Source organism: Venturia canescens, chromosome 4 (genome assembly GCF_019457755.1).
Source record: "Venturia canescens isolate UGA chromosome 4, ASM1945775v1, whole genome shotgun sequence".
In the NCBI taxonomy this organism is placed as follows: Eukaryota; Metazoa; Arthropoda; class Insecta; order Hymenoptera; family Ichneumonidae; genus Venturia; species Venturia canescens.
The window spans coordinates 15,421,824-15,441,150 of NC_057424.1; the positions used below are offsets into that span (position 1 = coordinate 15,421,824).

The window sequence follows — 19,327 nt, forward strand, 5'->3', positions numbered from 1 at the left end:
GAGTATTATATTTGCTCCTCGTTTTTTCTACCGAAATTTTAGATCGAGGTAATTTTCATTTTATTTTTATTGCGTAGCCTATTTGATACATTGATGAATTAGATGAATTTCTTTGTTGTTACGTACGCCCTCACGAGCTCGTCCTATCACTTTATTTATTCTCGATTTTCTATTTTTTCGAAAATTCTCATAGGCTTCCTTTGAGTGGATTATCAAAAAGGTTTATTTCCATAAGTTACTAGAACAAGTAAACCCTCTTTCGAATATAATTGCGTATTTACATGAAAAATGATCACTATACACTAATTCTAACGCATTTTCCGCGAGGTCTACAATAAATTAAAAAACTATTTATAGAAAGCCTAACGAATATGTGGCGCCCCAGGTTATTGTGAAATAAAATGCTTATCGTGGCAAACGATATTCGTCAATACTTTAACATATTACAAGCTTACCTCGACCTATCCTAGTCCTCATAAAAATAAAATAATAACTTATTTATAAAAAGCCTAACGAATATGTGGCGCACTAGATCATTTTAAAATTTGATCCTAACTGTTTGATTTATTGCCACAAGTCACTAAAACAAGTAAACTCTCATTTGAATTTAATTGCGTATCCACACGAAAAATCGTCACTATTCACTAATTCTTATTTAATCCGCATTTTCCGCGAGGTCTTCAAGATATTAAAAAACTATTTATAGAAAGCCTAACGAATATGTGGCGCGCCAGGTTATTGCTAAACTTAAAGTTTGATCCTAAAGTACGATTTTACAAAATTAACAATTTTTGGTACAACGAACAGTACAAAATAGTTTAGGAAGTTACTGCGCAGCAACGGTGAATTTATTCTACAAATAAATCTATCTTAATTCTAACAATTAATCCAAATCCTAATCTAACTATCGTAATCTTAAGGAGCTGCGGGTTGGGGGGCGGCGTTTATTGTCGCATGAATTTTGTCGAACATGTTTCGTTGGGTTCGGGAGTGGGAATGACAGTACGACGGGAGGTTGAGGAACGAGGTTGGGCCGAATTGTAGTAGGCTTGCAGCGAGTTTGTGGCTTTATTTTATTTACCTTCGAAAGTGGTCCTCGGCTGCGAATTCTGCTTTGGTTCTGCGTGTGCAGATGATGTCCGATGGTTTTTCTCAAAGGAGAATAGCCCTTGCAGACTTTCATCCACTTTCTGGAGACCAAAGCAGAATTCAGCAGGGATTGAGAGTCCAGCTTTCGAAGTATTAGTTCGGCAATTTCCAAAGGCAAGCTAGCAATGAAGTCAACTTCGCAGCTGTTAGCTCCGATGGAGCTCATCAGCTGCGAAAAGGATTCCATCTTCGTGCTGCTTGCAATGACAATTGCAGAATGATGCTCCGCTGCCAGATCCCCGGTTTATATAGGCATGTTCATCGTTCCGGATGACCGCACTGGCCAACCAGGATCGCCCGCTGTGGTTGAACGCCTTGACGAATGAGAATCGGCCTAAAGTGAATCCTTTCTTGTGACATCGTACCATGTCCACACTTTCTCGAAAGGCAACGACGAAGCAATGTCGGCTCTCCTCGACGCACGGAATTTCTTGGATTTCGATACCATTTCAAGTGACATAAATTCATATCCGGAGTGCCTGGTCATTGATGTCATTGTACTGCTAATATTTTGTGGGAATTCATCATTTCTCTTCATTCGATGTGAGTTAGAGGCTTTATCTTAATTTTTCTATTTTTATTTCTAGATTTCTAAAACGTAGTTCTTACTGCTAAACTATGATGTTTCAGTCAACATAACTCGTTTTTGAAATTTCTCGTCAATACAAATTTTCATTATCAATAAATTTTGAGCCTGTATAACAAAAATTATCGGAGCTCGATTTTATTTCCCTTCGTCATCTGTGGTAATATCGAGGACTTACCTCTATTTTCGACCGTCAGACTTCCCTGAAGCATTTACGCAATTATTATACGTTCGGACGGAGGGTATCGTGTGTTTACAATGGGATGGACTCCTGTAAGAGGTTTATCGTGATAGGGCACCAGACTTGAGAGTCAACATACTAAGAGACAGGGAAGTATTGGGTGGAGTTCGAGAATAGCGAATGAGGGTTGATGCGAGACCAACGTCTGTTGACAGTAGAGGAAACAAGGAAAATTGGAAATCGCTGTTCATGCTGGGAAATCAGTGAATAGTAGCTGCCCAATCTCGAATACAAGTACGTGGTCAGCCTTAGTTGTCAAGAAAATTCAAAGGCTATCAAAGTATCGAGTAAATTCAGTGATTACGTAAAAATATGTTCCTCAAGTTGATCTCCCACTCAACGAATAATTCGATCTCCTCGTCGCAGTCACCCACACAAAGTTCATTTCATCAGATCGATCGATCTTCCCTCAAACCGACCCTCGCCATCAGTCTTTTCGTTTTTCGTAAGATAACATCAATGTTGATCGTTATCAGTGCCTCATCAAACACTGGACCATCATCAAGCTAGTCGACAAATATCAGAGATTTATCTCATCCGTCACGAGCTTGAGGAAAACAGCTATGAAAACGGTCAGCAAAGGTTTGAGTGTGGTCAGAACCACATTTTATAGTCGGAGCAAAAAATTTCGGACGAGAGTCAAATCGCGATTTTTTTAGCAGAAAAAACAAATTATTTGGAAATAAATTGTAGCTTTGGGTGAGGAGCGTTCTGAAAATGATCGAAAATATTCTGGAACGGGGAGTGCCTCAAGTGTTTTTCTTCAGAGGAGGTTGAAATCGAATATTCCGAATATCGAATAGTTGAAGAGTCGATGGAAAACTATGCAGCCAAAGGGTACGAAAGACTGTTGTCTTGCCTTTCCCCACCATTCTGTAGAATTATTAAAAGCGTTTTCCTGTTTCCACCCAACAGACAAAAAAAGCAATCGGATTTCACGGAGCTTTGCCTCCATGTTTGAAGCCTGATGGTTGCAAACTTGCAGTTTCGAGACCATAAGAAATTTCCAAATGTTGGTAAAAGAGGAAACTTCTAGAAAGCAAAGTAAACATTTTTCAGACTATAATCCATTCAGACTATAAGCCATCCTGAATGAAAATATCTTAACACGAAAACCAAAAGCTAAATCGCATATTTTTGACGATTCACATGAAATCAGTGTACGATGAAACGAATCTGAATCTCAAATTAATCGATTCAACTCGATCCACTACAAAGTCAGTTTCTCGAAAAGTGTCTGAATCGTTGGATAATTTGTTAATATCATAGCCGAGGGAGGGTGTTCAAAATTCACCAAGTGTGAAAATTGCCGGTTTATAATTGATGATTTACTAAAACATAAAAAACTAGAAATAAGTGAAAAATAGTTTTGATGCGGCTTTTGTTTGGTTGCTCAATAATTATTCTATCAATAAATCTTGACGAAATAAGATCACGACGTCGATCTATTCAACCGTTGGTTTTAAGATAAATTTGTTTACCATTCACGGTGAAACAATTTCACCTATCAAATTTTCATGCAAAATATTATATTAAATACTCATGCAAAAAGATCAAACCTCGATTATTACGTTTGCTCATGTTAGCCGTCTCACTAAATTCCAGTTGGAGTTTATTTGTCGATTTTGTGAGACCTTCTTGGATTTATAATTCTAATGTACTCGTTGCCATGAGCCCATGATTTATTCGAAATTAACAACTGTTTATTGTGACTTCTGGTTTTACTCTTAATACACAATTAACTTGAATTTAAATCTTTTTAGATGAAGGAACCATAAACAGTCTTCATGAATCAAGATAAATGACTATTCGAATCCATCTCCATATTTAATAAACGAACAGCAAAATATCAAGAAAGAAGGGGGGGGGGGGGGGAGACGATTTAAAAAAAAAATGTGGCGTCTCACGGCTGTAATATCGTCTTCTATCGTCCCATTCTACGACCATTTCATGTTCTTATTTCACCAAGACACAAAGTAGACTCACGTACTTCTGTCTTTTGCTCATTTGTTTTTTATTCTACACCATGGTATCTCTCAACTCAACGTGCTGCTCATTTCTCCAGTGTCTTGAGCATAGCAGACCATCTTTCTCTTCCTCTTAGCAGCGCAGCTTTTGCACAACGGCGATCCTGGCAAGAGTGGAGGGCGAAGCTTCTGCAGTGCCAGAAATCTTGTGCGTGTACGACCAAAGGTTCTTTATGTCTGTTTTACCTCCGTTGCATACAAGTGATAAGAAAAACAGAGAAAAGTTACAGCTTGAGAGAAAATGTAAGAAAAAGGGCTCGGGAGGACGCTCGGAAGGACGAGGAATCCGTAATTGTGAAAATTGTGTTTTGTTGGAGCACACACCAACGCTTAAGCTCACCTTGGATATTCATAAATATGGCAACATTTTAATGCAAAATTGTAAGGAAACAAAAAAGGAATATTCAATGTTCTCACCAACACTGTCATTTTTATTCACAAAATATTATCATAAATATTATTGTTTTACTTCAAATAATTACGACTGTCAAATTGTTATTTTTATCTCATGAATGATTTTGAAAATTCTTTTGTTAAAATGTTCGTCGTCATATTTGAAAAAATGAGGAAAGTTGATAGGAGATTTCGTGTTATTGTTCTGTCGATCATAGACCACTACGATTGTTGGAAGATAATTTTACATTGGACATTGCTGCGTCAGGCAGGTCTGTAGTGTTTTCGTGTCTCGTTTTATCGAGTTACTCGAGAAGGGACTCTGCGCCTGGTTAAACATGGTGACACTCGAGGGGGCGTAGAGGCAGGAAAGGCGGGGATTGAGTAGCGTAAAACTCAACGATGGTCCATAGGGACATAAGGAAAAAAATAAAGGATGTGAGTGTATACTAGAAGCAGGACAAAGTTTTCATCGTACCAGAGAACGGCGTAACTTCCTGGTTCGTCAGACGAGACAGTGGATAGTGAAAAAAAAATGGAAGAAACAGAGCAACTTTTCCTCTCTCGGTGGAACTATTTCGTAGCAAATACTTCGACTTTATTTTTCACATACGAGCGGTGAGTTCTCGGAGAGGGAAGAAGGAGGAGTTCTTTGTTGATTGTCTTTTCAATTCGTTACCTGAAAGCTGTCCTTGCTTATTTGGATTCTGAAAAACTAAATTTTCTTTCCGACATTTCCAGAGAGGTAACTTACAGGAAAGATTTTTCTGAATCAAATTTTTGTCCTGCTTTTGCCTTCACTCTTAATAAAAACCAAAAATTTGCAAACAACTTATAAGAATCGTGAGAAAAAAGGCTTCCATGAGTTTTTAAATCGATTTCACTATTTTATCAATAAAATCGACTCGCAACTTTTTCCGCGTACCGCACCCAATCCTACTAAATATATCGACAAGGGGGAAGTCAATTAAAAATGTCAAAAAAAGCACTGATAAGGATTTATAGCGGAAAATAGACACGGACGATTAAGCTGAAAGCAAGTATCCGGTATTTCCGCCTTGCTCTGCTTCAGGGTATTTTTGCTTCGTTAATCTCTTTCTTTCTTTTTCTCTCTGCCTAACCCTCGTTCCCTCCTGCTCTCGGGCGATCGCGATCGTCGAGTCGTGAAAAGCCATTATCTTGAGATTCAATAGCATCTACTAGCTCTAGAGACACTAAATTAGTTTTCTTATTTAAGTTTTGAGCGGAAGATTAACTTTTTTCCCTCTTTATCGGAGGTGCAACAAGACTATTCTTACACGTATTACAATATCAAATTGCGTAACTTTTATCAATTTAGTTTCCGTCAATGGACTTGGTCCCTCTTCAAGAGCGGATCCTTCGTCGTATTATTCAACACACGAGTTGAAATTTTCGCAGCGTCCTGAGTTTACCTTCGTTCCGACGAAGCTCCGGGCCAGTTTCTAAGTGTTGTTCAAACGGTCTCAAGTGGTGAAAGGAGCTCATTTGACGCCCATGGATGAAAGAGTGAAGCAAGATTTTTGAGTTTGATCCTGTAAACTGGTTCAAGCCTACGGTAAGGAGGTCGAGGATCAGGAGTGTGGAAAATGCGAATTTTTATCGACTTAAAGGACCCTCGAGAAGTTGAGGGTCACTAAAGAATCTGCTCGTAACTTTAGGTCGATGAAAAAGGACTGGAAGAGCCTCGTCCATAAGAATTCAGTACATAACCAGTGCCTCGTACAAAACCAGGAACTTCTCTCGAATCAGTACAAAAAACGTTGTTGAAACGATCGAAATCGAGAGACTTTTGCAACTTTATTAAGGAGAAATGTGATCATCTTTATTTTTTCTCTCTCACAGATAACGCGAGGCGACCGCAGTGTACGATCGAGCTTTTCGTGACGCGAACACTTCTCGATATACTCTGAGAATGAAAAAAGATCTGCTGTCGGGATTGAAGGGCCATTGTCGTGCTAAAACGGAAGTGTACGTGAAGGTAGTGATGCTCGAAGGACAATGGACATGCGCGTCATTGCTTCCCGTGTGTGTACCCAGAGACAAAAGCTTTTTTGGGGGATGAACGTATGTACGGCTCAATTTAGCAATGAACGAGGTTGTTCAGCAAGCTGGAAAAGAGACATCAACGAAAAAGCGAATGAGACTAAAAGCGCAAATAATGCGACGACGAAGCGACATGCAACTCCACGTTTTAGAAAAAAAACTGTTCTTCATTGGAGGCTCCAGGGTGCGTAGTTTCAAGCCTACTTTTGCTTTCTCTGGTTCTACATTTGAGAGGGAAAACGAATCGTTGGACAAGTGGATAAGTAAAGAGCCGCGGGCGGAATTTATACGGCATGCTCCACGGAAGCGGAGGAGAAAAAAGCTCCGTGCGACCGTACGAAAGGAGATCCACATGCAGCGCTCGATACACGCCGCCCATTCTCGTCTGCTTCCGAGCACGAAGCACGTTCTGCTTCCAAACAGTTCCGGCCAATACAATTTACGAAGGGTTAAGAGTCTTGCTTCCCGGAAATCATCATTGGCATCCTTTGCGAAAAAAGACCAGGAAGGCGATGTAACTTTAGCTGTTTTCTGCTTAATGGACCTTTTCATCCTTGGATCCCTTAACATAAGCGCAAAGTGCGCGGATCAACGAGACGTACTGCTTTCGGAGGGTCGCAAAGAATGCTGCAAACGTTAAGTAACCCGCCGAAGGCCGGAAGGAGTTCGGGATTTACTCCGTAAACGGAAAATAGAGTTGGAAGCAATGGAAAAACAGCTCGTGATGAAGGAGTTAACTGATTATCGAGAAAAACGTAATTATTTATTCGGATTCAAGTCCAATGGAACTGACGTTACGATGGAAAATAACGAAATTTTAACACACGATTCTCCAACTCGAGCCAATCGATCTGACAAGCAGGAAAACATTTTTCATCAGCTTTTCAGTCCCGAAAATTTCTATCTAAAATTCGTTTTTTATCAAATGGAAAAAACCGAATTTCGGAGTGTTGTGAACCCAAAGTTCTAACGGGAATCGCAACTTTCTTTTCTGTGACTGTTGTTTCGATTATTAGTTGTTGAACGATAACCAGGCAAATGCAATCAAGAGATTGGTCGATGATTGATGAAAATGAATTTTAATTGTGCAATTGCACTCGGGTCACCGTTGGTGCGGGAGGACAGAAGAATTATCGAACCACACCCAATCGAGCTGGTGGTCAGGGAATTATTGACGAAATGATTGACGCAAATCTTGTCAGCTGAGTGGATGTGACGTGTGGGCAGAGAATGACGCGGGACTAATAAGTGACTGGGATGACGTTGACTCGGAGAAACCAGAGTAATAACCACCCCGAGCAAAATGGGCAAAATATCAAAGTTTTTAACAATATCATCAATGTTTATAAATTCATTTTCACTCACCTATTTTGACCACGGGTGGTAGAGCTGTAACGTGAAAGTTCGAGAGTTGGAAAATTAAGACGGAGGCTAGCAGGCAGCCCAGGATGCTCTTCATAGCTCATTTCGAAGACCCACCCTCGAGGCGCTCCACCCGTCGAGCGAACACACGCGCACACACAACCGCACCTTCGTGTACTCGCGCACGCATGCCAACCGGCGTTTTCACTTTGTACTGTTGTGTGGTGTTTTTCTTACGGCCGGCTCTTCCATTCGGAACTTCAAACGAGTCGTAATGTTTCTACATTCCGTCTGTAATCACAAATATTCACGAGAAATTGAATAAATATATTGGCAATGCAATAACGATGAACAAAATGGGAGTGAATTTTAAGGGCTTACATACACTTGTGATGGGAAATCGAAATTTTTTTTATTAGATATTCTTCAAGTACAATGTCTGAAGAATATTCTCACCAAAATTCATAAAGATTAATATTTGAATCTTTAAACACGATTATCTCAGAATCGTTTTTTTTTAAATACCTTTGCAGTGGACACGATTACTAAAAAACTATTAATTCGATCCATACGAAATTCATACCATTTATTTATTATAATAATAGCTAGAGTCTGGACGAAGAATTTCGTATTTTGTTGGAGAACAAAATTGTAACAAAAAAACCGAAAATTTAGCACCTCAAAAAATTAATTTTTTGTTAAACTGTTGCCATTTTTTTTAATTAAAATTTTTACAAATCCTTCCTCCAGGCCCAAGCTATTATTATAATGAACAATTGCAGTATAAATTTGCTATGAATCGGATTAATAGTTTTTTAGTTATCATGTCCACCCCAACTGATGCTCAAAAAAAGGTGCTACTCAAATACAGCTGGAGTTGCGTCATTTTGAGATATTTTTTGATGAAAAAATTGTACAAGTACATGAACATATTTTCTAATGAATATCGTTCATAGTTTTTCAATAAACATTTATTTTCTTGTCGAAAAAAAAAACAAGAAAATCACGTTTTTTCGTCTGCTGCGTATATAAGTGTATACAAGGCCTTAATAGAAAAAAAATTGAGATCAATACGTAAAAAATCATTACAATGGAGATCAATAATTTTCTCTTGTCTTTTTCGTGCGTTGAATAAAAGATTTTTTAATGGAAGTTTTCTACTTTTCGCCTTAATCCGTAGTCCAAAACTATCTCCGGCATGCACTGTCAGATTTTTAAGGATTAAGTCGAGTGCCTTCGGGTCAGTATGCACATTAGAGGAAGCTTTCAATCGTTGTAAATGCAAATAGTTGCACATTCAGCCATGCAAAATACTGAGAATTCCAGAGTGCTTTATCCGTACTAATTAAAGGACTTTCGAAGAAAAAGAACATACTCGTCATTCTTGCTCATATGAGCCAAGCCGAAATGCTCCATTTTAGCCAAAGAATCCACTTTGGATAAAATGTCGGAAGTTTGATGTCTTTGACACTCACAGCAAACTTAACTTTCTTGTTTCATGACTTTTGATAAATTTGTTTATAAGCATATGAGTAAAACAATCCATTTCATCAACCTCGCCACTCCCCGAACGTTGCTCATTGTACTGAAAATTCTTGTAAAACTCTACCCAAAGGAGGGACATTTTACACCGATTTGAGATTGTCTTTTTGTCTTTTTTTTGGTATCATTTATTTAAAAAAAAATCAACGATTGCAGAAATTATGGAAACATAACCTGCGAGAGCTTCTGAACTAATTGAAGAAGTATCGAAAAATGTCAAGACTCAAAAGTTCGCTCCACATTGAAGCATGATTTTGTAAATGAATATGAAAAAATGATTAATTATCATTGTCAACTTTTTTTTTCGTGCAGTGAAAAATATTATTTCAAGAGATGATTTTCGTTTGAAATTTATTTTGAAATGAGTTACATCGTGGGTCCATTTTTCTTTATCCCAAAATGTAGCTGTCAGGAGTTCATTATGATTTCTAATATACGAAAGAATAATAAATATATGTTAACTGTGGTAACACGATACAGTAATTAACAAACTCATTTACCAATAAAATAATAAAAATGTGGGATTTTTATTGGACATTAATTGATTTGGTGTATCTCTCGAGGCGATATCGACTCGAATATATTTTTCATCGCTCACAAAAGTGCAGTGAAGAAATTTTATCACGTAATCGGTTAATCTCTCAAGCCTCGGTTATTGGGCTGAATTTATCGAAAAAACGATATCGCAATTGAATTCAATAAAGCGAATCCAACAAGAGGGATCAATAACTCAGTAAAACGCTCTCGTGTTGTTTTTTTTTTTGCTTTTACTTCTGATTAATGCACTTTTTGGTCCTGGCACATGTATGGACGCCGAGATCAATAGATGGTCGGTGGAAAGGGGGCTGAGAAAAACATTGTTAAAAAAGGTTCAGGCCAGATGGTGCGGTGATTTTTTCTCCCCATAGGCGACATTTCCTACGGAATTCCACAACATTTTATCGTTGTGTCACTGCAAATCGAGTTTTATCGTCGATCCACCTACCAAAAATAACTCGTTTTTGTCAAAGCATTTGACTCCCTAGAAAACGAGAGTAAAAAAATTCATGAAAAGGGAATTTTTTCCTGATACATTCGAAAGCATTTTACCATGCACGCAGATTGCGTGATGGATCGGCCAGTCACAATTTTTCTTTTCTCGAATGGCTCCATCTACTTTGTTTTATCTCTTCAACGTCCACTTTTATACGCTGCTGTGTTCTTTATTCGTTAAACTCAACGCTGCTCCCGGCACCTCATTTTTATATTAAGAGCCTTGAATAGCTATGCATAAAGTTTGCAGATGAAAAAGAAAGAGATAAATGAATTTCATTCATTCGCTATCCCCCTCGTACTAAGGCTTCTCATATTCACGCGAATACACGACGAGTACACGAAGTGGGAAAAATCATACCGGATGTAATAATAATAAAAAACTACGATCCAGCTCGAGTTTTGATATTGAATTACCGCAACAGACGGTAACATTCACTTGGGGAATATAATTTTCTTCACCCTCTTTCTTGTGCCCCCTTCGCCCCCCTCCTGCCTTTTTGTTCCCGAACGTTGGACTCTTGAGAAATTTACTGAGTATAAACTTGGCGACTTTTCGAATGAAAACCGAGACTGTCTCGTTCCCTCTTCCCCACGCTTTTACATTCTTCTGTTCACTTTTTTTCTCTCTCTCACTCTCTCCCTGGGTACAATACAATAAACTTTTCATCTTCCGTAAACATGCGGCTTATTCCCTTTTTGGCATGGGATAGGTTCATTGTTTTTTAGAGTCTCCGCATCAGCATTGATAGCATCAACGTCAGTAGTATCCAAATTCCTGATATTTTCAAAGTCAGAGAATTTTTTTAGACTCATATTCGAGGAAGAGATTTTGAAAAATATTAAGAGAAAATAAAATCTACAGTGGACTGTTTTCGTGATTTTTTATGGCGAGAAATGCGATCGGGATCGTACTCCGTTCACTGCTGGGATCGCGAGCGCTGTTTCAAAGTAGGAATCGTCGTTTGGCCACCAGTATACACGACCACAAATAATCGTAAATGCGCTTCAGCCCTCGCGGGAGTATAAAGAAAAAGAGGTGGGCAAAGTCGTTTCTTTTCATGTGTTTTCTTCACTTGGAATATTATCTTCTCGTCGTTTTTTCTTCTCCCATCTGCGACTCACTGAGAGAGAATGAGAGACAAACGGTTAATGGATTGGCTCGATGCGATACGGAGAAATTTGCTCGGGCATTCGACTATGGCTGCTTCCTGTATTTCCCTCTTCTCCTGCTTTTCCTCGCTTTTGTTGCTTCCCCAGATCTCTGGCTTACTGTCTTCTAATACAAGTATACATTCGGAAGTGTCTATATCGAGCCAAGATCTTCGAAACGTTAAGGCTAACTGATGTAGCAAACAAGCTGGACAATTAGATTAGTTCCGCTACTCGAACTATTCGTGATAAAAACGTATTTTACAAAGGGTCTCATTGGATCTCCAATTCCCATTTTCATTGGCTCTCTCCTCTCAAGGTGTCGTATCCCGAGCAAAGAAACAGAGAGAAATCCTTATGCGAAGTATTTCTTAATTAAACATGAAAATTTAGTTTTCAAATGGCTTTTGTGAAAATCAACACTTCTGAATGAGCATTTTGTGGCTTCGTCTTTATCAATATTAATTTTTTTACCACTTTCTGGCTAATCCCCATGCCGATATATTTATCCGATAAATCTTCTCGTTATCGGAGTTTCAGAGTGCATCGACTTTTAATTTTACAACATTTACGAGAGAACAACCCTTGAGCTAAATTAGATGAATCGATGTCCAAGTAACCCAAAGTTTCTTTACGACAGTTTTCCTCCTGGATATAAGACGGCGCACGGTAGCATCGTGTCTATTTGCCTATACATATATACAACGAAACGTTTTTTCTCTTGTAGATTTACTCCTCGCTCCCACGACACTATGCAACCTGCCGGAATGAGGCTTCCAGAGGTGGGAGCGTGCTCAAAGTTCTCGCCGGGTTTATCGCTTCCCTAGGACATGCTCCTCGTACGAGGCAAGTACGTTGAAAAGGGTGGAGGAGAAATAAAAAACTTGGTAAATCCAAGTGCTAAACTCCGGCTAAAAATGCTCGATATATAAAAACAAAAATAAAGTTTCTCGTGTCTCGGGAGCTCTTCGAAACACGTTTCCGGCAATGCCTCCTTCGCCGATTGGGCGCGATTAACGACCCTGATCGTTTGATAATATAAGTTTATGAATCGATGATTATCGGAGAATAATGAAAGTGCTACTCGATATAAAAAAATGCCCAATTTTCATACGAACTGACCTAATTTCATTGGGAAAATCAAAGTGACTAGCGACTTTGAGGAAATGCAAGATACCCTTGCAATCAGGTGTTTCGAGATTTTGGAAATCGGAGGAAAAGCTTGTACCATGAACGACTGTAAGAAAACATTTTTGACGAATGAATCACGACCTAAAAAAGCCCTAAACACACTTTATTCCATAAATCCAATAAAAGTCTTCATCCTTCTTTGGAAACAATATAAGAGTGAAAATAATAGCTGGCATATTAGCATTTTCATAAATCTACATACATGGCAAAAGAATAGTGACGAGTATGCTCATTTGTTATAACAGGACAGCGTGGGAAAAGAGGGTGCGAGGGTCGAGAGGGCGAGGTGAAAGTCGCATAAGACAGGTGAGGATGACTCTTTCGTGAGTCAGGAGACTCTTGAATCTATCTACGTCAGATGCCGCAACGTTCTCAGAAACGAGTAAGTCGTTAAGAGAAGATTCTTCCGATTTTCTCGAGCATCTCCCTGCGGTTTCCATAGCCCTTTATTCAGAGGTAATTCGTCGAGACTATGAAAACGCCTGATCACTGACTGCAAGTCAAAAGGTGAAACTTTTTTAGGAACATTCCTCTGAGTTGTTGCATATACCGAATGGATTAATGTATTCGTGAGTGCATAAAAGAAAATGCATCACTTTTTTTGTTTGAAACGTTTTATTTCATTTTTCATTCAAACTTTGGAAGGTGCTGCTTCGAGCACCCCCGCCCCCCCCCCCCCCCCCCTACTTGATTCATGCTCACTCTCACGTTTCTCGTTCAATACCTCTCCGACGTAATATTCTCGAGGAATAATAACTCGGCAATATCTTTCAGTCTTGCTAAGAAAATCTACTTGTTCAGAATTTATAGCGAGGAGGTGTGCATATTTTTATTTTTACAAGTAGAATTTGAAGTTTGAACAGTAATGGATTAAATGGAAAAATATTTTAACATTATCGATTTTCACGAGAAAAAAACGTTTCTTCATAACTTTATGAATTCGTATAATAAAATCGTGTTTTAATAAAGTCTTGAAATAAAATCAAGAGTTCGCGTTATAAGGATAATGAAATTTGTAATACTTTTTAATCTCGTATCTCGTGATCAAACAGGGAGCAAACTCGAACGGTTCAATGAGTAGGAATCTCGTGGAAAATTGAATTTTTAACATTAAAAATTCTACGAATCGTTGCACACAGAAAAAAAAAGAAGAAGACGAATAAAAAGAGGAGAAAAATGGAACGTGACCGAAATTGCATTTCACGATGTTACCTCATCTCGCGGATTATATTAGTGCACGACTTTCTTGAGTATTCCCGCTCGCCCGGGTTAAATAAATCGTCGGGAATGAAGGGGGAAGCTCTCGAGCATATAATTATAAGAGGAAATTCCAGAAAAAAAAACGTACAGTTTGTGAATAATCGAGGATCGTCCGAATAAAACATTGTGCAAACTTCTGAAATGAGGAACGAAAATTTCGAGTTGAAATTTGGATGTAACCTGAACTTTTAATAATTTTATTAAGGTACGAATAAACATTGATGCATGACGAAAACTCTGTTAACGAAAATCTCGATAAAGTTGATTCTCGTACTCTCCGTGAAAATGACTAAATTGAAGGGTCACTTTGTCTGACCAATCGGAAATAAAACAAAGAGCGATGATGGCCGCTTCCAGCGGTTCGATCCCGCAATGGACAAAAAATTAGAACGATTCGCACAATGGAATAAACGTCGAGAATATTTTTCAGTTACATTCTTCTCGACAAAAGCTCGCGTGGTCGAACTTCGATGGCAAATTGATATTATGGTCGGTTAGTCAAATGGAGATCGATAAACAATACCTTTCACATTTACATGATGTTTATAGAATATGAAAAATACTGGCAACGCCGTTTGTTGATCAATCCATTGACTGGTGAGCAGCTCGTGCTCAGCGAGCCGTACTTACCTGTTATTTTAACGTGAATCCCTTGCGGCAAAATAATTTTGTGATTGACGTCAGCTGCGTTCAGTATTTAAGAAATACTGTAAAAAAAATTTCGTAACGAATTCGATTTAGTTGAACCAAAATGGTGGATCCAACCATTTTTCGAGTTGAGTGGCAATGCCTCAGTTTATTGAGCAAAATTCTGAATATTTTTGGTGGCTCAGTCAACTAAATTACCGGACGAAAAAGACTGTATTCGAAAACTGAACATTTTTTTGGGTCTCAATTGAATAATTAGTTGCTCAACATGAATTCACTTTGCTGCGCCGCAGTTTTGTCGATTCAGACAATAACGCGTTTCAGCATCCGCAAATTACTTTTTCTTATCTAAAGAATATTTTTTACTCAATTAAACTGATTACTTTGAATGCGAGAAAGAAATTTCGTTCGGTCACCGGACGAATTTTTCAGCTCGTGAATATTCAGCCGATACTTCAATCCACAATTGTTCGCAGCTCCTGAATTCACAATTTATGAAAATGAACCAAAAAAGTTTTTTTCTGTGTCAATGTTCGAACACATTAGATCTTAGTAATTGCCAAACAAAATGTCACGATTATTATACAGTGAAATTAATCGAAGCTTTAACGTCCAAAATATTCAATGCTACATTGGCAATTATGCTAATCATTTCATAATGTTCTGCGCGACATTAAGTTCAAATTCGACATTCCTCTGGTGCTGCTCTCAGTAACGATGACATAACAAGCAATTTTCGCACGTGCGTTCCAGAATTCTAGACAAATATAGTTGAGTAAACTCACAGGTTTTCTCCAAGTGATTTCGTGTCCTCCTGCCAGGCCAAAGTCGAGTTTGTTGAATTATCCTGGTAATCTGGAAGCCTCAAGTTTGCCGAGTCACTCGTTCGACGTTCCACGGTCGCAAGAAAGGAGATGCACGATACGACGGAGCTTGAGAAAAGTGCGACCGAGGCGAAGGATATTTAACGCGATAAAAAAAGTCGAGTTGAAAGAGAGTAAAATCTATGAAAAATCGGAATTTTCCCAATGAGCAAAAGGCAGTTTCTTTACATCGATTCGTTCAATATTGAATAAATAAACTGCTCAACATAAACCGTAAGCTTGTTCAAAGTCGGATATCATGCGAGGCGCGCGCGCTTTTTTTATCGAGCAAGGAATGAGGGAGGGAAGCGGCTCGATGGTGGGGTGCGGTTTGGATTTTTGACGAAGGTTTTATCGAAACGGGGATTAAATGCACACGTGGGGTACAACCGTGTCAGCGGCCGGCGCGCGACTGAAAGCTCCGCGGTTTCTTCGTACAGAGAAACTCACCGAAGCGCCACCCTTCGTTCGTACGTACCGCGAACGCGACGCGAAAGCTACCCTAGCGCGAGCCTCACGATACTTCCTCTCTTGCTTCTGCTCCCCCTACATTCCAACGAAATTCAAGCACGTGTTCTTCTTTACTCCGGCAAATGCGCTTGCGCGCCACGTGTCGAGCAACCTTAATAACACGCGCGGGAAAACGGGCCGAAGCTCCTTTTCATATACGAACTCTCAATCGCCCCTCCTCACTCTCTCCCTTTCAGCCTCCCTCTTTTCCCTCCTAGCACTACTGATTCCCGTTCGAGCTTCCGGAATCCGACCTGCTGGTCACTTGACCCACTTGTGTACTGTACGTTGCCCTGTACATCGAGCTTTTACCACTGCGATGTGACCTCTTCTCGCAATCTTCGACCTCTCTACCCGACCATGTACCCCAAGAATTTCTGCAAACACTCTAATCGAATAATCCTACATCGACGTTTTTCAGAGCCCTCTTCGCATTCGTATGGAAATACGACTGTGCACAATGTTTTCATGTCGTGGAAGACTTTTTCTCCTTTCGCACTGGAACTCGAAATAAATGGAATGCTGAATTTTTCAATTCATTAATGCTTTTTATACTCATCGTGGAATCGAATCGACGCGGAAAAGTGATCCCCGATTTGGAACGTTTAACGAGTTTTTTTCGAGATCCTATTTTTAGAATGGTTCTTAATGACAGAAAATTGAAATATTTTTAATCGCACTCTCTATTTTGTAAAATTATTGATGAAATTCAACGCCACTACGATTCCCAACGAACAAACATTTGATCAAAGTTTCCAGGCTTTCAAACAACTCGAACTCTAAGCCTGCATCAACCTCTTGTTTTGGGTGCGAGTTATAAAAACAGACGCAAAAGTTTCGAAGAGTCGTTTTATTAGACTCGTAAAAAATTGCAAACCCTGTGCAATATAATTTTCTTTCGTTTTTCTAGTCCTCAATGGTCTCAGTTTTAGTTACAAATTTTTTCATTCATGCAAATGGAACCTGCGAAGCAGAGCACGCAGTAATGAAAATGATGAAAAATTGGAACACACTTTCAGTGAGAAAATAAAACTCCTCTAAACCTCGAGCTTCGATACGATACGAAAGACTTCTTGTAGCAATTCTGGTCTTAGTTAGTTTTTCATTTTAAGGTAGTGCGTCAGTGACGTATAGAAAATATCAGGTAGATGCGAAATTTTTTAATAGAACAGTGAAATACGATGAAAGTGACGAGGAGAGTAGAGAGGCGCGCAGTGCGAGTAGGTTATAACGTTGTTATACGGACGTAAAATCCCATCATTACTTTCCATCGTCGTGAGACTTGTTATATACCTATTTCTCATTGCTACCACCTGGGAGGTGAAAATTCTCGTGGTAAGGCGTTTTATCTCGCAGTTTATAACACGCAGTCTGGGAATAGGTTGCTTTTTTTTGGTTGGTTGGTTGGCAGGAGCAAGGTTATCACGTATTTAATAAAGTGGATATACATAAGTACATATAACCTTCGGTTATGACGCGTAAACCTCTCGTGCAGGTTGCATATGTAGAGCAATGCACCAATAGCATATATCAAATCCCTGCTAAAATCGTATTTCAGGACGAACCGAAAGAGCTCGAGGCAGAAGCTCGTATATTTTCATCAGTTGACCCCATAAAGTTTCACTCCACACCGAGGATCGCACTCGGATTATGGCTTTCGAATTAGAACATCGCGAAAGTCTCACGGGCATTTTGATACTTTATGGGAATCCGAGGAAAGTTTTTGTCTCTATTTTTTCATGTGATCGACCATTTTGCATTGTATCATTTCCGTAAACACGAGTGCGTGTTTGGAAAGCACGATCGTGGAATGAGGTCGACAAATTGAACGGTTCGATTTCAATTTGTTTTCGAACACATTTTTGAGTGACAGCATTCGATTCGACAGCTCAAGTATTTCCTGAAATTCTACAATTTCGCGTGAGATATCATTGAGCATTAGAATGAACATTTTGCAACGAATTCAATTTCGAGAATATTCCTCCGCTCTTTGGGTTTTATTCCGAAGCGTTTCCATTCGACCTCGAAAACTGTGTATATGCGAGAAAATTCGAAATTCGATTGAACAAACAGTTCCATAGATTCGACGAAATACGACCGCAGCGTATCGTCGATGAAAATCATCCACTTTGAAGATAAACATTTCACGATGTACGGTCGATTGGAAAAAGTATGGAAAAATAATAAAATGAAAAGTCAGATAGTGAAACAGGCGGTGAAAATTGTAGACGAGGCGAGGCCTTTTTGAATTCAAATTTCACTAACTTTCTATCAAATGCTTCTACATTTTTCCTTTTATTTGTGCCCATTTCTCTATATTTCATTCCCCTTCATATATACATTTCCTCTCCAACGTTTTGCTGTTTTGGTCAACGAAGTGTTGTACACACGCGGACTAACAGAAGATTTGCTGCCAACGTCCGCTTTATTTTCACCCACGTTTCATTCCCGCGTTTATAGTTTTATATGAAAATATGCCAGTGTGCGTTGCATACTGGCTATCAGTATATCGCTGCGCTGAAGTGCATGATGCAGCGGTAAGTTCGAGGTTACCCTTCCACGATCCAAATATTGGTCACGAATCAATTGATTCAGAGTGCTCCAATGGCTCGGGCTCATACAGACATATGTCCCCATCCATGAATACACTCGCTACGTCATTCCGCATGTATTTCGGAGTACAATCATAATTTTCTCATTAAATATTCGATCAATTAATTATTTTTCGAAAATTTTGTTTTCACTGCCTGTGGAACACGATGAATATGTACGAGACCCGAGTTTTTCGATGGGAAAACTAAATAAAAAACATTTTTTGGTAATGAATCGTGTGGGTGAAGAAAAACATCCAGTATTAAGGCTCAAGTACCGTTACTGCATGACTAAATTCAGCTTAAAATAACGTTTGAAACGAGAGCAAAGTGTGGCTTTTAATGCTTCACGAGGGAGCTGTTTATTGAGCAGGAAAACCGTAAATTGGCAAGGCGTATTGGTCAGTAAATTTTGTGGAATTTACTTTCGTTTCTTTGTCGTAAGATTTATGCACTAAAAGACGAATTCAGTGTTGAAATAAATGATAAATCAATCATGTCATTCGTGTACATTTGTTCAATAGATCTTTCGGTACGTTTGCTTTTCAGTTTTTCTCTTTTTCTTCAGTTTAGATACGAACCTTACCACCACTGATAATACCGTCGGAGGATCGCAATGTCGAACGGTTTCTTCATCTTGCCGTACGATGTCGCCTCCCTCGAAGCCTTTCTAGATTTTGCCTTTACCTATTCATTTTCACGGATTTGCATTGCAT

At 39.0% G+C, this 19,327-nt stretch overlaps 1 protein-coding gene across 5 annotated transcripts in view; it reads right to left on the reverse strand.

Annotated features, from left to right (window-relative positions):
- Positions 1 to 15,932, reverse strand: part of LOC122409531 (glutamate receptor ionotropic, kainate 2-like) — a 102,838-nt gene extending 86,906 nt beyond the window's left edge. For 4 of the 5 annotated variants that reach the window (XM_043417166.1, XM_043417165.1, XM_043417163.1 and 1 more), the window contains exons 1-2: positions 15,433 to 15,930; positions 7,826 to 8,113 (exon numbers count right to left, since the gene is read on the reverse strand). In XM_043417166.1, the coding sequence (XP_043273101.1) occupies positions 7,826 to 7,919 (94 nt within the window). In that variant the 5' untranslated portion in view covers positions 7,920 to 8,113; positions 15,433 to 15,930. Of the gene's footprint in view, positions 1 to 7,825; positions 8,114 to 15,432 lie in introns of all 5 variants that reach the window. The other variant, XR_006260719.1, reaches the window with a different exon arrangement.
- Positions 15,933 to 19,327: the final 3,395 nt, after the last annotated feature.